At 45.3% G+C, this 18,580-nt stretch overlaps 1 protein-coding gene across 2 annotated transcripts in view; it reads left to right on the top strand.

Annotated features, from left to right (window-relative positions):
• The window catches only part of Cul1 (cullin 1), a 63,222-nt gene extending 45,574 nt beyond the window's left edge, over nt 1-17,648 (top strand). For both annotated transcript variants that reach the window (XM_090333462.1, XM_090333461.1), the window contains exons 8-22: nt 846-1,008; nt 3,262-3,392; nt 5,163-5,270; nt 5,348-5,454; nt 8,943-8,991; nt 9,357-9,488; nt 10,396-10,513; nt 12,075-12,151; nt 12,521-12,652; nt 13,489-13,581; nt 14,608-14,655; nt 14,736-14,818; nt 15,714-15,819; nt 16,096-16,209; nt 17,130-17,648. In XM_090333462.1, the coding sequence (XP_090189588.1) occupies nt 846-1,008; nt 3,262-3,392; nt 5,163-5,270; nt 5,348-5,454; nt 8,943-8,991; nt 9,357-9,488; nt 10,396-10,513; nt 12,075-12,151; nt 12,521-12,652; nt 13,489-13,581; nt 14,608-14,655; nt 14,736-14,818; nt 15,714-15,819; nt 16,096-16,209; nt 17,130-17,210 (1,542 nt within the window). In that variant the 3' untranslated portion in view covers nt 17,211-17,648. The remainder of the gene's footprint in view (nt 1-845; nt 1,009-3,261; nt 3,393-5,162; nt 5,271-5,347; nt 5,455-8,942; nt 8,992-9,356; nt 9,489-10,395; nt 10,514-12,074; nt 12,152-12,520; nt 12,653-13,488; nt 13,582-14,607; nt 14,656-14,735; nt 14,819-15,713; nt 15,820-16,095; nt 16,210-17,129) is intronic.
• The last annotated feature ends 932 nt before the right edge of the window (nt 17,649-18,580 follow it).

The raw sequence follows: 18,580 nt of genomic DNA on the forward strand, positions 1-18,580 counted from the left end.
CATAGCACCACTCCCCAACCAGTTTCTTTTGATGATACAAACACTACTTCATTAGTTGCTTATGTTTTCTTGGCTATCAAGTATAAATTTGTTTACCGTTGAATTTTTCAGATCTATCTAAAATTGTACCAAATCTGAAAATCATTTTGGTGAGTTTTTTACAATCCAAAATATAATTTTCCTCTAGCTTCAGATCACCTGCATAATTAAGCTTACAAGTGAAATTGCTGTCTTGCTTTGTGATTTAGTGGTTAAGTGACTCTTCACACTACACGAATTTATATTTGTGGTGGATTCTAACACATATTGACACTTCGTTTTGCTGCTGTATTAAAATTATTGCCTATTTTTCTGTCTTCCGTGGAGGGAAACTCAAGAAGTTGAGATGTATAAATAACCCAGTAGATTTCGGATGTACATAGTCAGTGATAGGTAATAGTTTTGTTGTTGTTTAATGTTTAAAGTCTTATCTAAGGGCTCTTCCCTCGCAGTCATTTCCAGGATTATGTTCATGCGATCTTTGACTTGAGGCTTGTTCCAGTCAGCGCATGTAACGTGGTGCCCCTGTGTAGAAGAGAACTTACAGGTTTTTCAGGGGGTCGAGTGGTATGTTGTCCTCTGAGGGTGAAGCGTACACTTATGTGAAAGAAAAAGAATTAATGTTAAAGATGTTTGAACTGGTTACCATAGCATTTTAAGGAAGAATTGAAGCATCCACATTGCAGAGAGACAGTGGCTATTTAAATATGGTTAGCATTTACACTTGCCCTTTTTTATCCTGAATTATGTTTTATTGGAGCAGATTTTTTAACTGAATTTGCTATTATTCACATAATTTTCTGCAGGCAGAGGCTCGTCTGCTGGAGGAGCAGCGGAGAGTTCAGGTTTATCTTCATGAGAGCACACAGGATGAACTAGCAAGGAAATGTGAGCAGGTCCTCATTGAAAAACACTTGGAGATTTTCCACACAGAGTTCCAGAATTTGCTGGATGCTGACAAGAATGAAGGTAAGCCACTGAGACTCCTCTTGTGTGCTTTTTACAACCTAAAACATGGGGATCCTATGGAATTCTTGTCTCTGAGTTAGCATTTTTTGTAAAAATGCTTTGTATGAGCCTTGTTACATATTTATTTCAGATTTCTGGGGAGTGGGTTTTCTATCTTGTCTTTTGTAAGTTGTGGGGCTTAAACTCTGTGTCTCTAAGGTTTTTTTTCCTCAAGGTTAGCACTCTGTCATTTTGAGCCAAAGCTCCCCTAACAGTTTTTTTAGGTGGTTAATTGGACATCAGTCTCACAGACTTTACTGCCTGGGCTGGCTTCAGAACTGTGATCATCAGATCTCAGCCTCCTGAGTAGCTAGGATTATAGGCATGAGCCATCAGTGCCCCTGGCGGAAGGGTTTTATGAATGAGGGGAAAGCATCTCTCTGATTTAATTTGGATTATAATCTGTTCCATACACTTTAGTGTTACGTGATTTTTTACCCATAACATTTCTCTGAGTATTCTTCCTTTGAAAGCTCTCATGAGATATAAGAACATTTCTGATTTACAGAATGTCTCCTGGTGGTAGAGCACTTGCCTAGCATGCACAAAGACCTGGGTTCACTTCCTTGGTACCACATACACAAGAAAGACCAGAAGTGGTGCTGTGGCTCAAGTGGTAGAGTGCTAGCCCTGAGGAACCTCAAGGACAGTGCCCTAAGTTCAAACCCCAGGACTAGCATCCCTCCCAAAAATAATGAATAAAATGAAAAATGGTGTCCTGGAGTAGGAATGGGGATGGAGATAAGGTAAATAGGCCCAGGAATCTTTTGGAGTAAAGGAAATATTCCAAAACTGGATTGTGGTGATGACTGCACAACTCTGTACTTTCCCTTAAAAAAAAAAAATCACTAAATTTTACATTTAAAACAAGTAAATTCTAAGGTATTTGAATTCTATCTCCATAAAGCTGTTAGGACAAAAATAACAAACTGAAAGCTCATCTCCAATTCCAGTTCATTCCCCAAAACAATTGTCTACATGTGGGTCATAGCATAGCAATAAAGGTAATACCACTGACTATTCTCTTAAAGAAAATAGAGGGTCTTTTGTTTGTTTGTTTTTGTTTTTTGCCAGTCGTTGGGCTTGAGCTCAGCTTGAACACAGAATTGAACCTGGGTCTTCATGCATGTTAGGCTAGCACTCTACCACTGGGCCGCTGCCTATTAGAGGGCCCTTTTATGACTCATTTGGAATAGTTGAAGAAATGGGCTATAGTCACCTTAAGTGTATTCCTTTTTTAATGTAAATATTTGAGTACTTGTTTATCAGATATGTTACAGCTCAATCTTGAAGATTTTAAGAAGCATTAAATGTAGCTTCTGCCAAAAAAAAAAAAAATGTTTTATTTCCTGGCACTGGTGGTTTATATCTATAATCCTAACTACTCAGGAGGCTAAGGTCTGGCAGAGAAATTTCAAGGACTCCAGTTAACCAGCAAAAACTGGAGATGTGGCTCAAGAGTTGCAGCCGTTTATATATGAGAATGTGAGGCCATGAGTTCAAACTCTTAACACTGCCCAAGAAAATACCTCCCACCCCCCCAACCCCCCAAAAAAATTTATCTAAGCCAGGCACTGGTGATTCACCTATAATCCTGGCTACTCAGGAGGCTGAGATCTGAGAATCACAGTTCAAAGCCAGCCCAGGCAGGAAAGTCTGTAAGACTTTTTTGGGGGAGGAGGGTTGGTCATAGATCTTGAACTCTAGCCAAAGGCACTGTCCCTGAGCTCTGAAGCTCAAGACTAGTTTTCTACCACTTTGAGCCACAGCTTCACTTCCAATTGTGTCCAGCCTGGCTTTGAACTGTGTTTAAGTGATATACTTTTGATTATTAATTATTATTATTATTATTATTGTTGTTGTTGTTGCTGTTTTGACATTCCTGGGGCTTGAACTCAGGACCTGAGCATTGTCCTTGGGCTTTCCTTAAGATGTAGCACTCTACCACTTGAGCCCACGGTACCACTTCTGGTTTTTCTATGTATGTGTTACCATGGAATCAAACCTGGGTCTTCCTGGGTCTTCCAGTCTTCGTGCATGCTAGGCAAGCACTCTACCACTAGGGCAATCTCCCGGCCCCTATCCGTTTGATTATTAAAAGCTAATATCACTCATCTTATTTGACAGTTAGCTCTTATCCCCTTACAAGTACATAATTAGCAGAATACATATGTATAGTTTGTTTCCATGCATAAAGATGACTGTCTCTTCCAGATTTGGGCCGTATGTATAATCTTGTATCTAGAATCCAGGATGGTCTGGGAGAATTGAAAAAACTGTTGGAAACACACATTCATAATCAGGGTCTTGCAGCAATCGAGAAGTGTGGTGAAGCTGCTTTAAATGTAAGTAATCTTTGATTGGATAACATGCAACTGTTTTCGTGCACAATGCCAGGCATGTGTTATGCTTACCTACATGAGAACCCAAGCAGTTAAGATATTGCTAAGGCTAAGGAAGTGGTGCTGTGGCTCAAAATGGTCGTGCACTCTCTGAGCAAAAAAACATACTGATAGGACTCAGAACTTGAGTTCAATTCAAGTTCCACTACCAACAACAACGAAAAAGATGCTGTTAAAATTCCTATAGAATTGGGGTTTGGAAGTGTAGTGAGTTCACTGCCAGTCCTGGGGCTTAACGTCAGAGCCTGAGCACTGTCCTTGGGCCTTTCCTCAAGGCTAGTGCTCTACCACTCGAGCCACAGCGGCACTTCCAGCTTTTTCTGTGTATGTGGTACGAAGGACTCAAACCCAGGGATTCGTGCATGTGAGTCAAGCATTCTGCCACTAGCCCATGCTCTGACCCCACCAACATTTGTTTAGCGAGTATCTCTAAATCATTCTCTGACATCTTCTGGTCATTGGTGATGTCAGCCTTTCCCATTTATCTCTTTTCCCTATTACCACTTGCTTGCATAGAGAGCTATGAGCCAGTAGCTTACACCTGTAATTCTAGCTAGTCAGGTGGTTGAAATCTGAGGATCATGATTTGAAGTCGGCTCAAGAAGAAAAGTCCATGAGACTTTCATTTCCATTTAACTACCAAAAAACAGGTGGAGCTATGGCTCACGTGCTACTGTGCTAGCCCTGAGCAAAAGAAGCCTAGGGACAGACTCCAGGCCCTGCATTTAAGCCCCAGGCCTGTCTCCATTGTAAATGCATGTGCTCAGAACTCCCTGCTCCATTCAGACTCACTGACGGGGAGTCTTGCTAGCTAATCGATTCTCCAGTCAGAACCAAGTCCCGTATTTGAATTTTTAAAACTTTTTATTGCTACTATAAGGTGATATACAGAGGGAAACAGTTATATGAGTTAGAGAACATTTCTTTTTACACGATGTCACCCCTTCTCTCCGGTTTTCCCCTCCTATCCCCACCCATAAGTTGTGTAGTTTATTTTCAACACAGATCCAATGAGTACCATTGCTGCATTTGTTACCTTTTGTCCCTCCAGTTCTGTGCTCCCCCTACCCTACCTGAGACATTAAACAGAACAAAAAGAAGACAAAAATAGCAAAAAATGGGGGGAGGGAAAAACTCTTATTTAGCACTTGAATTTTTTAACAACAAAAGAATTGGTTAGCAAAGTGGTCAGTTAGCATTTTATATTTGTTTGATCCCTTTGAGTTTTTGCTGTTTTCAATAGAGACATGAAATCAGTATTTAGTTTTGGTTTTTTGTTTTTTTTCCTGTGGGTCATGGGGCTTAAACTTGGCCTAGGTGCTGTCCTTTAAGCTCTTCAGCTCAAGGCTACCACCTTGCCCTTGAGCCAAGCCCCGCTTCCCGTTTTCTAGAGGTTAATTGGAGTCTCAGGTCCTTTTGTGCCTGGGCTGGCTTTGAAGCTTGATCCTCAGATCTCAGCCTCCTGAGTAGCTAGGATGACATTGGTGAGCCACCTCGCCAGCTTTCAGTATTTACTTTTGAACCTGAAGAATATCTTTTATCTTATAAATAATGTCCTGTGTATTTCAGTGGTAGAACCAGAAGTATTTCTGATTGTGTTCACTAACTTCTTTGAGGTTATATTTAATCCTTTAACAACAATTAGAGAATTTGTAAAAGACATTAATGTACACAATTTAGTTCCCAGTTTGAGTTTCTGTTTTTTCCACTAAGGACCCTAAAATGTATGTACAGACAGTTTTGGATGTTCATAAAAAATACAACGCCCTGGTGATGTCAGCATTCAATAATGACGCTGGCTTTGTGGCTGCACTTGATAAGGTAGGTGTGTTTGTTATAACTTTCCTCCAGCCTGTGTGGATTGGACATGTTCTCTAACTGTGTTTCCTGTGACACAGGCTTGTGGTCGCTTCATAAACAACAATGCAGTTACCAAAATGGCCCAGTCATCCAGCAAATCCCCAGAGTTGCTGGCTCGATACTGTGACTCCCTGCTGAAGAAAAGGTATCAGACGTTTTTTTGTTTGTTTGTTTGTTTGTTTGTTTATTTGCTAGTCCTGGAGCTTGAACTCGGGGCCTCTGCATTGTCCTTGGGCTTTTTCCTCAAGACTAGCACTTGCACTCTCACTTGAGCCACAACACCACTTCTGACTTTGCTGTGTAGATGGTAGCAAGGAATGGAACCTGGGTCTCCATTGCATGCTAGGCAAGCACTCTATCACTAGGCCAAACTCCTGGCCCCATTTTACTCTTAATATAACTATCAAATCTCAGCTTTTATATGACAAACTACTGTTTATGTTCTACTTCCATTAAATTGTAGTTTTTGTATCTTCTGAGAAAAGAAAATAAGCCATATTTCCAGTCAGAAATCTGTACCAGCTCATACTCGTTAAATGTAAAAATAAGACCCTGGATCAGGAATAGTGGTTCCTCCCTGTAAGCCTAGCTACTCAGAAGGTAGAGATCGGGATCATGGTTCAAGGCTGGTGGGGCAGAAAAATTCATGAGACTCCTTCAACAGTAAAAGCTGGACAGGGCACTGCGTGCCTGTCAAATGAGCTGCTGGGTGGGTAGCATAAATAGGATTACAGTCCAGGCAGGTTCTCCCTAAACTGGAGACTGTTCATAAAATACCAAAAGCAGAAAGCACTGGGTGGCTCAGGCATGGAAGAATTCGTGTCTGGAAAGCGCTGCCTTCCATCTTCTCTTCCTCGCAAAGAGGACTTTCTGTGTATTGCAGAACTTTCTTACAATTGGTTTTTTTTTTGTTTGTTTTTTTTTTTTTTGGAGGGGCGGGGGGTTCCATGGAGCTTGAACTGGGCCTGGGTGCTTTCCCTGAGCTCTTCAACTCAAGGCTACCACCCTACCCTTGAGCCAAGCCCCACTTCCCATTTTCTAGAGGTTAATTGGAGAAAAGAGTCTCTGGTCCTTTTGTGCCTGGACTGGCTTTGAACCTTGTTCCTCAGATCTCAGCCTCCTGATTAGCTAGGATTACAGGCATCAGCCACCACACCCGGCTACCCTACAAATTTTTATTTGTTGAGTTTGTTGAGTTGACTGTTTCATATTCTTCATTTTTTAATTTCTTTCAGATGGGATTCCTCAGTACCACATACATAGAAAAGTCGGAAATGGTGCTATGGTTTAAATGGTAGACCACTAGCCTTGAGAAAGTTCAAGGACAATGCCCAAGCCCTAAGTTTATGTTCTAGCACTAGCAAAAAAAAAAAAAGTCTCTTGGGCTTTCCTGCCTGGGCTGGCTTTGAACTTTGATCCTCAGATCTCAGCAGTCAGGATTACAGGAGTGAGCTGCCAGCACCCAGCTTATAGCCATCTCTTAAGTTTGCCATTCCCAAAGCCCAGTGAGTGAGTGGGGCTAGGAGTTTGGCCTAGTGGTAGAGTGCCTACCTACCATGCACAAAGACTGGGGTTCGATTCCTCACTCGGTTCCACATACCTAGAAAACCCAAGGACAGTCATCAGGCCCTGAGCTCAAGCCCAGGACTGGGGGATAGGGGGGAAGAAGCCCAGTGAAAATTAGAGTTATTTGATTGAGAATTTGATTATCTGTTTATTGCCATACTTGTTTTTTGTAATTTTTGGTGGGGAGTGGGGTCATGAGGCTTCAACTCTTGGCCCGGACATTGTCTCTTGAGCTCAAGGTTAGTACTCTACACTTTGAGCCACAGTACCACTTCTGGTTTTCTGGTAGTTAATTGGACATAAAAGTCTCACAAACTGGGCTGGGAGTTTGGCCTAGTGATAGAGTGCTTACCTAGCATGCACGAAGACTAGTTCGATTCCACGGTACCACATACATAGAAAAAAGCTGGAAGTGGTGCTGAGGCTCAAGTGGTAGAGCTCTAGCCTTGAGAAAGTCCAAGGACAGTGGTCAGGCCCTGAGCTCAAGCCCAGGACTAGCAAAAAAAAAAGTCTCACAAACTTTCCTACCTGGACTGGCTTTGAACTGTGATCCTTAAATCTCACCTTCAGTATCTAGAATTACCAGTGTGAGCCACTGGCGCCGAGCTTTTTGTAATATTTAAGGATTGTTCTAATCAGATGCACTGATATATTCTAAGAATGAACAAAAATGTCTCATGACAACACGTTTTCAAGCTGTTGTAATATCTCAGTAATTTAAATACAGAGATTGTCTATGAGGTCTTCAGTTGGTTTAACAGAATACTTTTTTTACCCATTACCTTTTCATAAATGGTCCCAGTCAAATCTGGTGTATCAGCTAAAGCTGCTGAGAGAGGCCTCCCAGGAATTCTTTGGCAGGTACATGTGGGTAAACGGTGGGCAAAGAGAGAGCCACTGCTGGCCTGCTACTGAGGAATGGAGAACTGCTCTCAAGTTCAGAATACCTCCTCTTCAGATTTTGTTTAGTGGCTCATTCATTTTATATTAATTAAGGAGTTTTATTTATTAAAAAAAAAAAACTTCCAGCAAGATCCTTAAAAAATTGATTCACCCTTAATTCATCTTTGATTACTATTTGTTCATAGACTGAATAAATGAGTTGTTAAAGGACAGTCGTCTGAGCTGGGCACTAGTGGCCTGTGATCCTAGCTGAACAGCTCTCAGGAGTTAAGACAGGGAGTTTCACTCCCTATACAGGAAACCCAGCCAGCCCTGTGCTTCCCCCAGCCCCAGAGCTTTCCACTCACTTGTCCATCTTGTGATTAGGCTTTGTCCAGTCATAGTGGTCTGCAGCTAAGAAAGAACACACTTTCAATGGTTAGACTAGGGTACAGGTTTTTTGTGTTTGTTTTTTGCCAGACCTGGAACTTGAACTCAGGGCCTGGGACTGTCCTTGAGCTTTCTCGAGGCTACTGTTCTACCACTTGAGCCATAGCACCACTTCTGACTTTTTCTATGTATGTGGTACTAGGAATCAAACCAGGGTCTTTGTGCATGCTAGGTAAGCACTGAGCTACTAGGCCAAACTCCCAGCCCCTAAAGTTAATTCTAATGGGGTCTACAAAGGAGGTAAGAAAAATAAAGGTTATTTAATATTTAAATGGATTATCTTAAAGGAAAATACCATCCATAATTCAGGAGATTCAAAAATATCTTCACTGGTTTTCATCATCCGCCCTCCCCCTTCCTTCTTCCCACTGCTTCCCCCTCTTTCCCTGCAGTTCTCCTTCTCTTCCTCTCTCTCTACTCCCTCTTCCATTCCTTTCCTAAATCCCTCTTTTCCTCCCCCTCTCTCACTCCCTCCATTCCCCTTCCTCCCGCCAGCTGCAGAGTTTGGACTTAGGACCAGGTATTTGCCAGGCAAGCCCCCTGCCATGGAAGTCACACTCGCAGCTTTCACCTTATGTGCTGAGTGTCTCATAGTGTGTTCTTGCCTGCTAGTGTAAGCTTGCTAAATTGCCATGGTAAGGAAAGTCACCCTCTTGGACTAGTCTGAGGAGAACCGATCATTTGATTGTATAAGTATCTGCTCATTTGTTTTAAAACAGTATCTTTAAATTTCAGTTCCAAGAACCCAGAAGAGGCAGAATTAGAAGACACGCTGAATCAAGTGGTAAGGTGCTCCCTGACTTTGCATGTGCTCGTGGGGGTCCATGCCATGCACTCCTTTGAGGCTGGGTAGCCAGGCATCTGAAATGGGAAGTAATCACAATGTTGAATCTGTGATTTAGTCCTTAAAATGAGTTATTGCTTTTAGTATTGGTTCTGCCATCCTTAATCCATGTTTAGGCCAATTTAGCATGGCTCCAGGAATGGATGGCAATTGTGTACTATAAACTCTTTGGGCGGGATGTGTGCCTTCATATGCAGTGGCCCACAAACCCAGTCAGAGCCAGGCGTGCCTTGGCTTCAGGTGTGCGCCTGTGACAGTTGGCCCACACGTGCTTCATTTGTGTGTCTTCTTGATGACTTTGCCAGATGGTCGTGTTCAAGTACATCGAGGACAAGGATGTGTTCCAGAAGTTCTATGCAAAGATGCTGGCCAAGAGGCTTGTGCATCAGAACAGTGCGAGTGACGATGCTGAAGCGAGCATGATCTCCAAGTTAAAGGTGAGCGTCCACCTCTGGAAAACTGCGGCCTGTGAGTGGGGTTGCTGGTGTCCTCGGGTTGTCGGTGGACAGAGGAGTTTGTGCAGCACGTACTCCCCTGCTGGAAACCACACCAAGCAGCTCCTCTGCGGGGCCTTCGGGCCGTCCACCTGGCCGCTCTCTTCAGGCCATGTGTTGTGCCCAGTCCTGCTGCGGCCTGCTCCCCCTGCCCCTCTCCTGCAGAGGGACACACCTGGGCTGTGTGGCCTGGAGTGGGCTAGAAGTTGTTCTGCAGAGTTTGGTTGCCTGTGAGTGGAGCAGAGGCCCCGGTGTTCCTCTGGGCTACTGTCCTTCTTTATCTGCCTCCTTCGTTTGTCCCGTGTGTTTCTGTGTTGTCGTATTTGCCTCAGAGCATATTTCTGCTTTCACCGAGACTCCGTGCTATCTTAGCCAGCTCAGACTGCCAAAGCAAAATGCCATGGGCTCGATGGCTCACCTGGTTCTAGCGAGAGCTTTCTCACAGACACAGAGAGTGCTGGTGGAGCTGTCTTCTGTCTCCTCTTAAGCCCATTCTGTGCTCATCCTCCTGAGCGCTCCATGAGGAGTGCTCACTCTTGAAGGGTGGAGGAGTTCAGTCTATAATCTTGGGATCAGAGACAATTACTTTTTAGTATTCTACCACAGTAACAGAATGCCTTACTCTTAAGATACCTAAATCATGATTATTATGTTGAGACTTAGCTGTTCAGATTTTAATGATTTTATTTTCAATAATGTTCATTTTAATCAATACATGTATATAGCATAAACATCACTTTTATTTAGTCCTACACAATTAAGAATATATGCTATAATGTGATTTCTCTAAGATTCCCTTGGACACATGTGTATGCTGTAAAATTAGTAAGAGTTCTCTGGTTTATTTCAGCAAGCTTGTGGTTTTGAGTATACCTCCAAACTTCAGCGAATGTTTCAAGACATTGGTGTAAGCAAAGATTTGAATGAACAGTTCAAAAAGCACCTAACAAATTCAGAACCTCTGGACTGTGAGTATCAAGTGTCTGTAGCTCCTTCAGATGAAAGACAATAGAATTTGAAGTCAGTGGTCTGTCAAGCAGTGGGAAATTCCTCCTAAATGCCCCGCTCCCTTCTCCAGATAAGGGTGAGGGGGGGGTGGAGGATGAGAGTTCCTATGGCTGGGAGCAGAGGCCAGCAGGTCACATGCCTCTGGATCCCCAGTTCAGGCTTCCTGCTGCTCACTCCACACACACAATGCATGCATGGCTTATTTTGCTTTTCCTTGTTTTGATCCTTCGTTTGTGTCCACTCTGGATTTTTTTTGTTTCTTTTCTTTTTTTTGCCAGTCCTGAGCTTTGAGCTCAGGACCTGAGCCTTGTCCTTGGACTTTCTCAAGGATAGAGCTCTACCACTTGAGCTTTACCACCACTTCCGGCTTTTTTCTATGTATGTGGTACATACATAGAATCGAACCTAGGTGTTTGTGCAAACACTCTACCACTAGACCAAACTCCCGGCCTGGATTTTTTTTGTTTCGGTGCTGGTACTGGCACTTGGCCCTGGGCTCTGTCACTGAGCTTTTTTTTCCCTGAAGACTAGAGCTCTACCACTTGAGCCACAGCACCACTTCTGGCTTTTTTTCTATGTATGTGGTACCAAGGAATCGAAGCCAGGTCTTTGAGCACACTAGGCAAGCACTCTACCACTAGGCCAAACTCCCGGCCCTAAACCTCTTGGCCTGTATAGATACAAACCAAAAACTAAATTTGGACTTGAGTTAGATGAGAACAGACTGGGTCCTGATGATGAACTCTGCAGAGAGGTGACCGAATGGGTATTTTAAGGTCAGGCTGTAGTCATGGAATGGCAAGTTTATGCTGATATCATCATGTGGTGAATTGTTGTCTTTTGTATGAAAAACAAAGCTTTACATTTCATAATGTCTCCTTGCTAAGCTTCACCGCTTTGCCAGTGGGCTTTCTGGCCATCTGCTGAGATGAAGTGATAGTTTTCATTCACAGGCTGTAAATGTCTGTATCTTATGTGTGTGTGTGCCCTTTTTTTTGCGGGGCGGGGCTGGAGCAGTGAGGGGGTGCTGGGGTTTAGCTCGAGTGTTCTGCTTATGCTTTTGATCCTGTATATCTTCTCAGGATAGTAGAACACAAACGGTACTTTTGAGCTTTTGGGTCCTGAATTATCCATTACAGAAAAACCACAGCAGTAACACAAAGCAGCACAGGCTTCGTGGTTCTGCTTTGGCCATGCAGTGGAATACTCACTCTGAAGGAAGTAATTTCTAGCTCTTTTACTAACTTGGGGAGTGGTTGTGTTTATGGAGCAGGGGCTTGGCCTGGCCTGGAGCTTGGTCCCCTGTCCCACCCCACCTCCCCAGGGGTGGCCAGTGCCCCCCACACGGCTAAACTGCTCCGTGCTGACTCTTCCATTCAAGCAAGATTTTTAATTCCATATATTTTCTTTTAATAAATAACACTAGTCTGCATGTCACTGGAATGGCAGAATTTTTCAGTTTATAAGACTAATTAAATATGTTCTGGAATTTTCTCCCAACACCTGCACCCTGCCCTCCAGTGGATTTCAGTATTCAAGTCCTGAGCTCCGGGTCGTGGCCCTTTCAGCAGTCTTGCACGTTCGCCTTGCCATCCGAGGTAAGGATGAGAAAGGAAGGGACAGCCTATCCACTGGTGGCTGTAGCCTCTGTGTAACCCTTGTCACTGCTAAGCAGAGGGCCACCCGTATCCCTGGAGAGTGGTGCTGGGGCAGCTGGACAGCGAAGGTGCATTCTGCCCCCGTCAGCAGAGAATGTCTTTACTCTAAAAAGAATCTGATTTGTTCTGTGGTGAGCGCAGATAGCCTCTGCTGGGCCCCAAGTAGACACCTGTCTCCATTCACCTCGTCGCTCGTGAAAGACATTCACTTGGTACTGTAAACTCAGGGCAGGCGTTTTATTTAGCACTGCTGGTCGTGGAATAAATGTCAGGGTCTGTGGAGTCCACATCACCCTGTCCTTTTTCTAGTTGGAGCGCAGTTACCAGCGATTCACAGCTTTCTACGCCAGCCGGCACAGTGGCAGAAAATTGACATGGTTGTATCAGTTATCTAAAGGAGAGTTGGTAACAAACTGCTTCAAAAACAGATACACTTTGCAGGTAAGATACTCTTTTTTATTTTCTTGTCGGTTGTGGGGCTTGAACTCTTGGCCTGGGTGTTGTCCCTGAGCTCTTCAGTTCCTTTTCTTTTTGAAAAGAAAAAAGTAATTCTACGTTTCTAATAACCAGATGATTCCCTCCCCCCATTACAGAGAAGTTTTTCCCCCTGGTTCGTCTTTCCCGTATCAGAATGATGACAGGCTGGGCTTTGCTGGGAGGCTTACATTGCTCCCAGAGCGCTAGGGACAGCTTCACACATGGACCCACAGGTTGACAGTGCTCTTGTGTAGTGCCCGCTTATCTACAAGACAGGCTGACAGTGCACAGTGTCCTCCAGTCTACAGGACGGGTGTAAGAACTCCACCACCAAGCTACTTTATTTATTTATTTTTGCCAGTCCTGGGCTTGAGCTCAGGGCCTGAGCACTGTCCTAGGACTTTCTCAAGGCTAGAGCTCTACCACTTGAGCCTCAGCACCACTTTCGGCTTTTTTTTTTTCTATGTATGTGTTATCGAGGGATCGAACCCAGGTCTTCATGCATGCTAGGCGAGCACTCTACCACTAGGCTAAACTGGCCCTCCTCTTCCTATATTTTAACTTATTTAATGTGTTCGCAGTAAAGGACTAACGTAGATATGTTGATGCATAATAACATTCTACATGCTGATTGTTCATTTCAATAACTTTGTTCTCTTACAAGAACCGTTGTGGGTTTGTTGGTAGTGGGGGGTGTTTGCCTGCTTGAAGAATGTGATTCGTAAGTGTGAGTTCTGTGCCCTTGCGGCACTTCCCCGTGTATGAACTGCTTCTCTTCCTTCTCCGTGGGGGCCGCCAAGGCATCCACATTCCAGATGGCGATCCTGCTCCAGTACAACACGGAGGACGCCTACTCCGTGCAGCAGCTCACCGACAGCACGCAGATTAAGATGGTACGCCGCGCGCTTCACCGTCTCTGCAGCCACGCCGTTCCCCGGTTCTTGTGGGTGTGGTAGCTGAGATGTAGTGTTTATGTCAGGAATAGGAGTTTGTTCAGTTTTGGAGGGAGTACATCGCAGTATCCAGCCGGGCAAGCCGGTGTCCTAGGGACCCGGGGACAGAAACACACTCTGACCCAGAAACAAGATCAACAGGAGACAGACAGGGAGCTGGACCAGATGGAGTGAGGTCGATTGGAATACACTGCACACATGTGCAAATGAAACAATAAAGTCCCTCCTGTATAGCTAACGGAAGCTAATCAAAAGGAGCAAACAAAAGATGAATACATTTTATGAATATAAATATGAAAGCTCTCAACCAAATATGGATTGACTTCCTCTTTCTGAAATGCTTGGGACCAGAAATAAATTGCAGTATTTCTAATTTTGAAAAATTTGAACTTTTGGAATAATTGCATAACCTTTACCAGTTGAACATCCATAATCCAAAAGTTTTAAATCTGAAATTTTGCATTTATAGATATGATTGTGTTAAGAAATTGTAAATATTTTCTTGACGCCATTGGAGCTAATAAGTGAAGGTTATAGGATTCAAGAAAGACTCAAGTTGACTTTTTTGTAACAGCGGACAAGAAAATCCTGAATTTGTATGGCAATATAAGGGAACCAGAATAGCTCAAACAATATATGCGTGTGTGTGTGTGTCTCTGTCTGTCTGTCTGTGTCATGGAGCTTGAACTTGGCCTGCGCACTGTCCCTGAGCTCTTCAGCTCAAGGCTATTGCTCCCAGAGTGTTAGGGACAGCTTCACACATGGGCCCACAGGTTGACGATGCTCTTGTGCAGTGCCCGCTTGTCTACAGCACAGACTGACAGTGCACAGTGTCTACCTGTCCACAGGATGGGTGTAAAGCACACGCTTGTGTGTTTGCTGGGGGTGTGGACTGAATTGCAGGTGGTCACTGCAGAGAAGACGCGATATTCCTGTAACGCACTCTCTCTTTCTCTCCAATTGCAGGACATTTTGGCACAAGTCCTACAGATATTATTGAAGTCTAAGTTACTGGTATGTTAGTGCATTTTGTATACTAAGCCAGAAGAAAGCCTCTGCCTGCAGTTTATCTAACAGCAGCTATTTGCTTCTAGGTCTTGGAAGATGAAAATGCAAATGTTGATGAGGTGGACTTGAAGCCAGATACCTTAATAAAGCTATTTCTTGGTTATAAAAAGTAAGAAAAAAATAATAAACAGATGGGCCTAGCCATAGACTTAACCCCTAAACCCTGGGCACAAGTCAAACCAAAGGGTACCTTGTGCGATTCTAGATGCTTCTTTATTTGATGCTTGAGTTTTGTTTTTTTTTTTCTTTATTTAGGAACCAGGGGTTTATAAATAGTTAACTTCGTGGCAGTCGTGGGGCTTGAACTCAGGGCCTGAGCACTGGCCTTGGACTTTTCTCAAGGTTAGAGCTCTGCCTCTTGAGCCTCAGCACCACTTCCAGCTTTTTTCTATGTATGTGGTACCAAGGAATTGAACCTGGGGCTTTGTGCATGCTAGGCAAGCACTCTACCACTAGGCCAAACTCCCGGCCCCAAAAGTTTGGACCTTTATATCTTGGGTTGGGGGGTTTTGGGGGGAAGGGGTAGGGAGTCAGTCATAGGACTTGAACTCTGGGTGTGGGCACTGTCCCTAAGCTCTTCAGCTCAAGGCTACTGCCCCACCCCTTGAGCCACAGCCCCCCTTCTGTTTTTATAGTAGTTAATTGGAAATAAGAGTCACAGACTTTTGTGCCTGGGCTGGCTTTGAACTGCGATCCTCAGATCTCAGCCTCCTGAGTAGCTAGGATTACAGGCGTGAGCCACTGGTACCCAGCCGAGTGTCTGGTTTTCTTGCACATGACACGTGCCACAGGTTGATTAGGACAGATCTGCTGTGATGCCCATGCTGCTCCTGTTGTGCCGCCAGCATAGGCCGTTCCCAGTGACAGCTCAGGCTGCGTGGAGATGGAAGAAATGAGGCCTTGCACCTCCCGCCCTGTCCAGCAGGGCCAGGCCCTTCGGGATGTGGAGGGGTGGCAGTGCCTTTTGACGTCACAGTGACTTCCTCCCTCCATTTTCTCGACAGTAAGAAATTAAGGGTTAACATCAATGTGCCAATGAAAACTGAACAGAAGCAGGAACAAGAAACCACACACAAGAACATTGAGGAAGACCGCAAGCTCCTGATTCAGGTGACTGGGCGCCTGTGCTGTGCAGGCCTGCGCAGTGTCCCGGGACAGCGCATGGCCTCGGGGAGGGCTTGAGAGGAGGCCCTCGTGGCCAAGACAGACATGAGCCATTTGCCCCAAAGAAGGCCGGAGGGGTGGGGATGAGGTGGACATTTGTTCCGGTAGAGTTGAGATGCGGGTCACTGTGCCCCGCTTACCTGGAGCGGCTGCCTTGAGGCCCGGGAGCCCTGCCTTTCCTCAGTGCTCACTGGTGAGCACCCGTTCTCGGTTGGTTGCTAGGCAGCCATCGTAAGAATCATGAAGATGAGGAAGGTCCTGAAACACCAGCAGTTACTTGGTGAAGTCCTCACTCAGCTGTCATCCAGATTCAAGCCTCGGGTCCCTGTGATCAAGGTAAGAAATCACACGGCAATAATGTTGAGTTCTCAAGTTAGAAGAGAAAAGGTGGACTCACTGTGTTTCATGAAGGAAATTGTTTCATGGATAGTATAGTAGATTTCCTACATAATAGACTTCTAAAACAGAAAATATGCTTCATTTTCACTTTTTATTGAAGTCTATGTAGAAAGGTTCACTAATCCAAAGTATTGATTTTCACAAAGTAAATATACTTGGGTACTGGGTGGGTGCACGAGGTAACAGGGTCACCAGCATCCCAGAAAACTCTACCCTTCTCCACCCCTCCCTCCCATCCTCTCTCCTCCCCACCCCACCCCCCTTCCTTGTGGCTTGGGAGGCAGGCCGTCTGCTTTGGCATGCTTTGTCAGGAGTGTAAAATGCTCTCCTGTGCCTGGTAAGAGCTGGCTCCGCACTGTGGTGGGAGCTGTATCTGCACGACAGGGTCTAGCCATGGCGAGCCATGTCGCTCGCCTCTCTGTGTTCTATATCACCTAGTCGGCTGCTGGCTTGCTTCCAGTAATAGCACCAGAAGTTCTACTTGGTCGAGGTGGAGCTGGGAGAGAGCCTCAGGGCAGCCATGGACAGGCAGGAATCCCTGAGACCCTGATGCTGGATTTAAGGGGTTCTGAGCCCCTGGTCCTTCCTGGGGCCACCAGACTCTGGTAGCCTGGGAGATTGCACCCCGGTGGGGTGGTAGCCCGAGCCCTGCTCTGGGTACCTGCTGGGGCATGTCTCAAGAAACTTCATCGAGAAGGCAGCATCTACATGGCCAGTAGACTCCAGGAGAAGCAGAAGTGGGGTGCACAGCTCCTGCCAAGAGCAGAGGGTCACCATGGTAACGGTGAGCCTCTGATCTCATGGCTGTTCTGATTTTCTTCCCTCCCCACCCCTTCCTTTCCCAACCTAATGCCCAGAAATGCATTGACATTCTCATCGAGAAAGAATATCTGGAGCGCGTGGATGGCGAGAAGGACACCTACAGTTACTTGGCTTAACGCTTCTAGAAGGGTCTGTGGGACCCGCAGAATCTAGTTCCAGTGGCGAGGATGAGAGCAACGCACGTTCCTCGCGGCCAGCCTGCTGCCATGTGGACCTCCCTTTTTAAACCAAGTCCCGGACACCCATCCACTGGTCGGGGGCTTTCAGCAGAACTGCTCAGGACTGATACATTTCAAGTCTGTAAATATGACACCAACGCCATTTAACCTAATTTAAGAAGCGAGGGGAAGTGACTCCATGCTGAGGGCTGCATGCTTCTGCATTTAAATCAATACGTTGGCTCCCTGGTCACCAGCTGTCGTGTGAGGCGGCGCCTTGAGAGCGGGTCTGGAAGGACCCACCTGTAATCGGCTATGAAAACCCATTTGTATAGTGTGTTTCATTTTTTAATGTGTGAAAATAAAGAAAATTAAAGGATTTCTGTACAAGTTGCATTTGGTTTTGTTTTATGTTTTGCTAATTTCTATATGTAAATAAAAGATTTAATGATTGTGCAACTTTACATTCCCAGTGTCTTCCTATAGCTTTAAAAGAGCTGCGTTTTTTTATTGAAAATTTAAATGTTTTTTGCCAGTCCTGGGCTTGGGCTCAGGGCCTGAGCACTGTCCTTGGGCTTTCTCAAGGCCAGAACACTACCACTTGAGCCACAACACCACGTCTGGCTTTTTTTATTTATGTGGTACCAAGGAATCGAACCCAGGTCTTGGTGCATGTGAGGCAAGCCCTCTCCCATTACTGGTTTTTGTTTTTTAAGACAGTACTGCTGTGTGGCCTAGGCTGGACTAAGCTCCAGTCCTCCTGCCATGGACTGCTCAGTGCCGGGATTGCAGCCCTCCGTCTCGTCTCACATCCTTGAGCGAGCACAAGCAGGCGCTGTCTGATGAGTTCATCCTGTGACAGTGCCAGATCGACACACGGGAAGCAGGGCCCCTACTTCACCCTGACAGGTGAAGGCTGAGGCCAAGTGAAAGGCCGAAAGGGGAGCTCGACTGTGCCAGTGGAGCCTTCTGAGACAGTCTGAGGAGTCCTGAGTGGGACTCCAGCTTCCTGTCCTGTTCTCACCATTGTGGGAGCAGCATCAGTGATTCCCAAGCAGAGGACCAACGGCCCTCCTTGACCCCACGCTGCCCCGGACTCGGCACTACTGCTGGCCAGCTGGACGGTGTTCCTTGCTGCTAGATGTGAGTCCCTGAAGAAGGCGCAGGCCAGGGGGTCATGTCGCACACCTCCTAAATCTAGACACATGCCAGGAACCAGGATTCCGCGCTGCTGGTCCACCCGTTACAGCTGTGATGCCAAGCCCCACCATTTCCTGGCCAAAAGTGAGATCCAGCGGGGTGGGAATTCTCTCAGCTTCTCCATCTCA

This window comes from Megascapheus bottae, chromosome 5 (genome assembly GCF_031878675.1).
Source record: "Megascapheus bottae isolate mThoBot1 chromosome 5, mThoBot2.hap1, whole genome shotgun sequence".
Taxonomy (NCBI): Eukaryota; Metazoa; Chordata; class Mammalia; order Rodentia; family Geomyidae; genus Megascapheus; species Megascapheus bottae.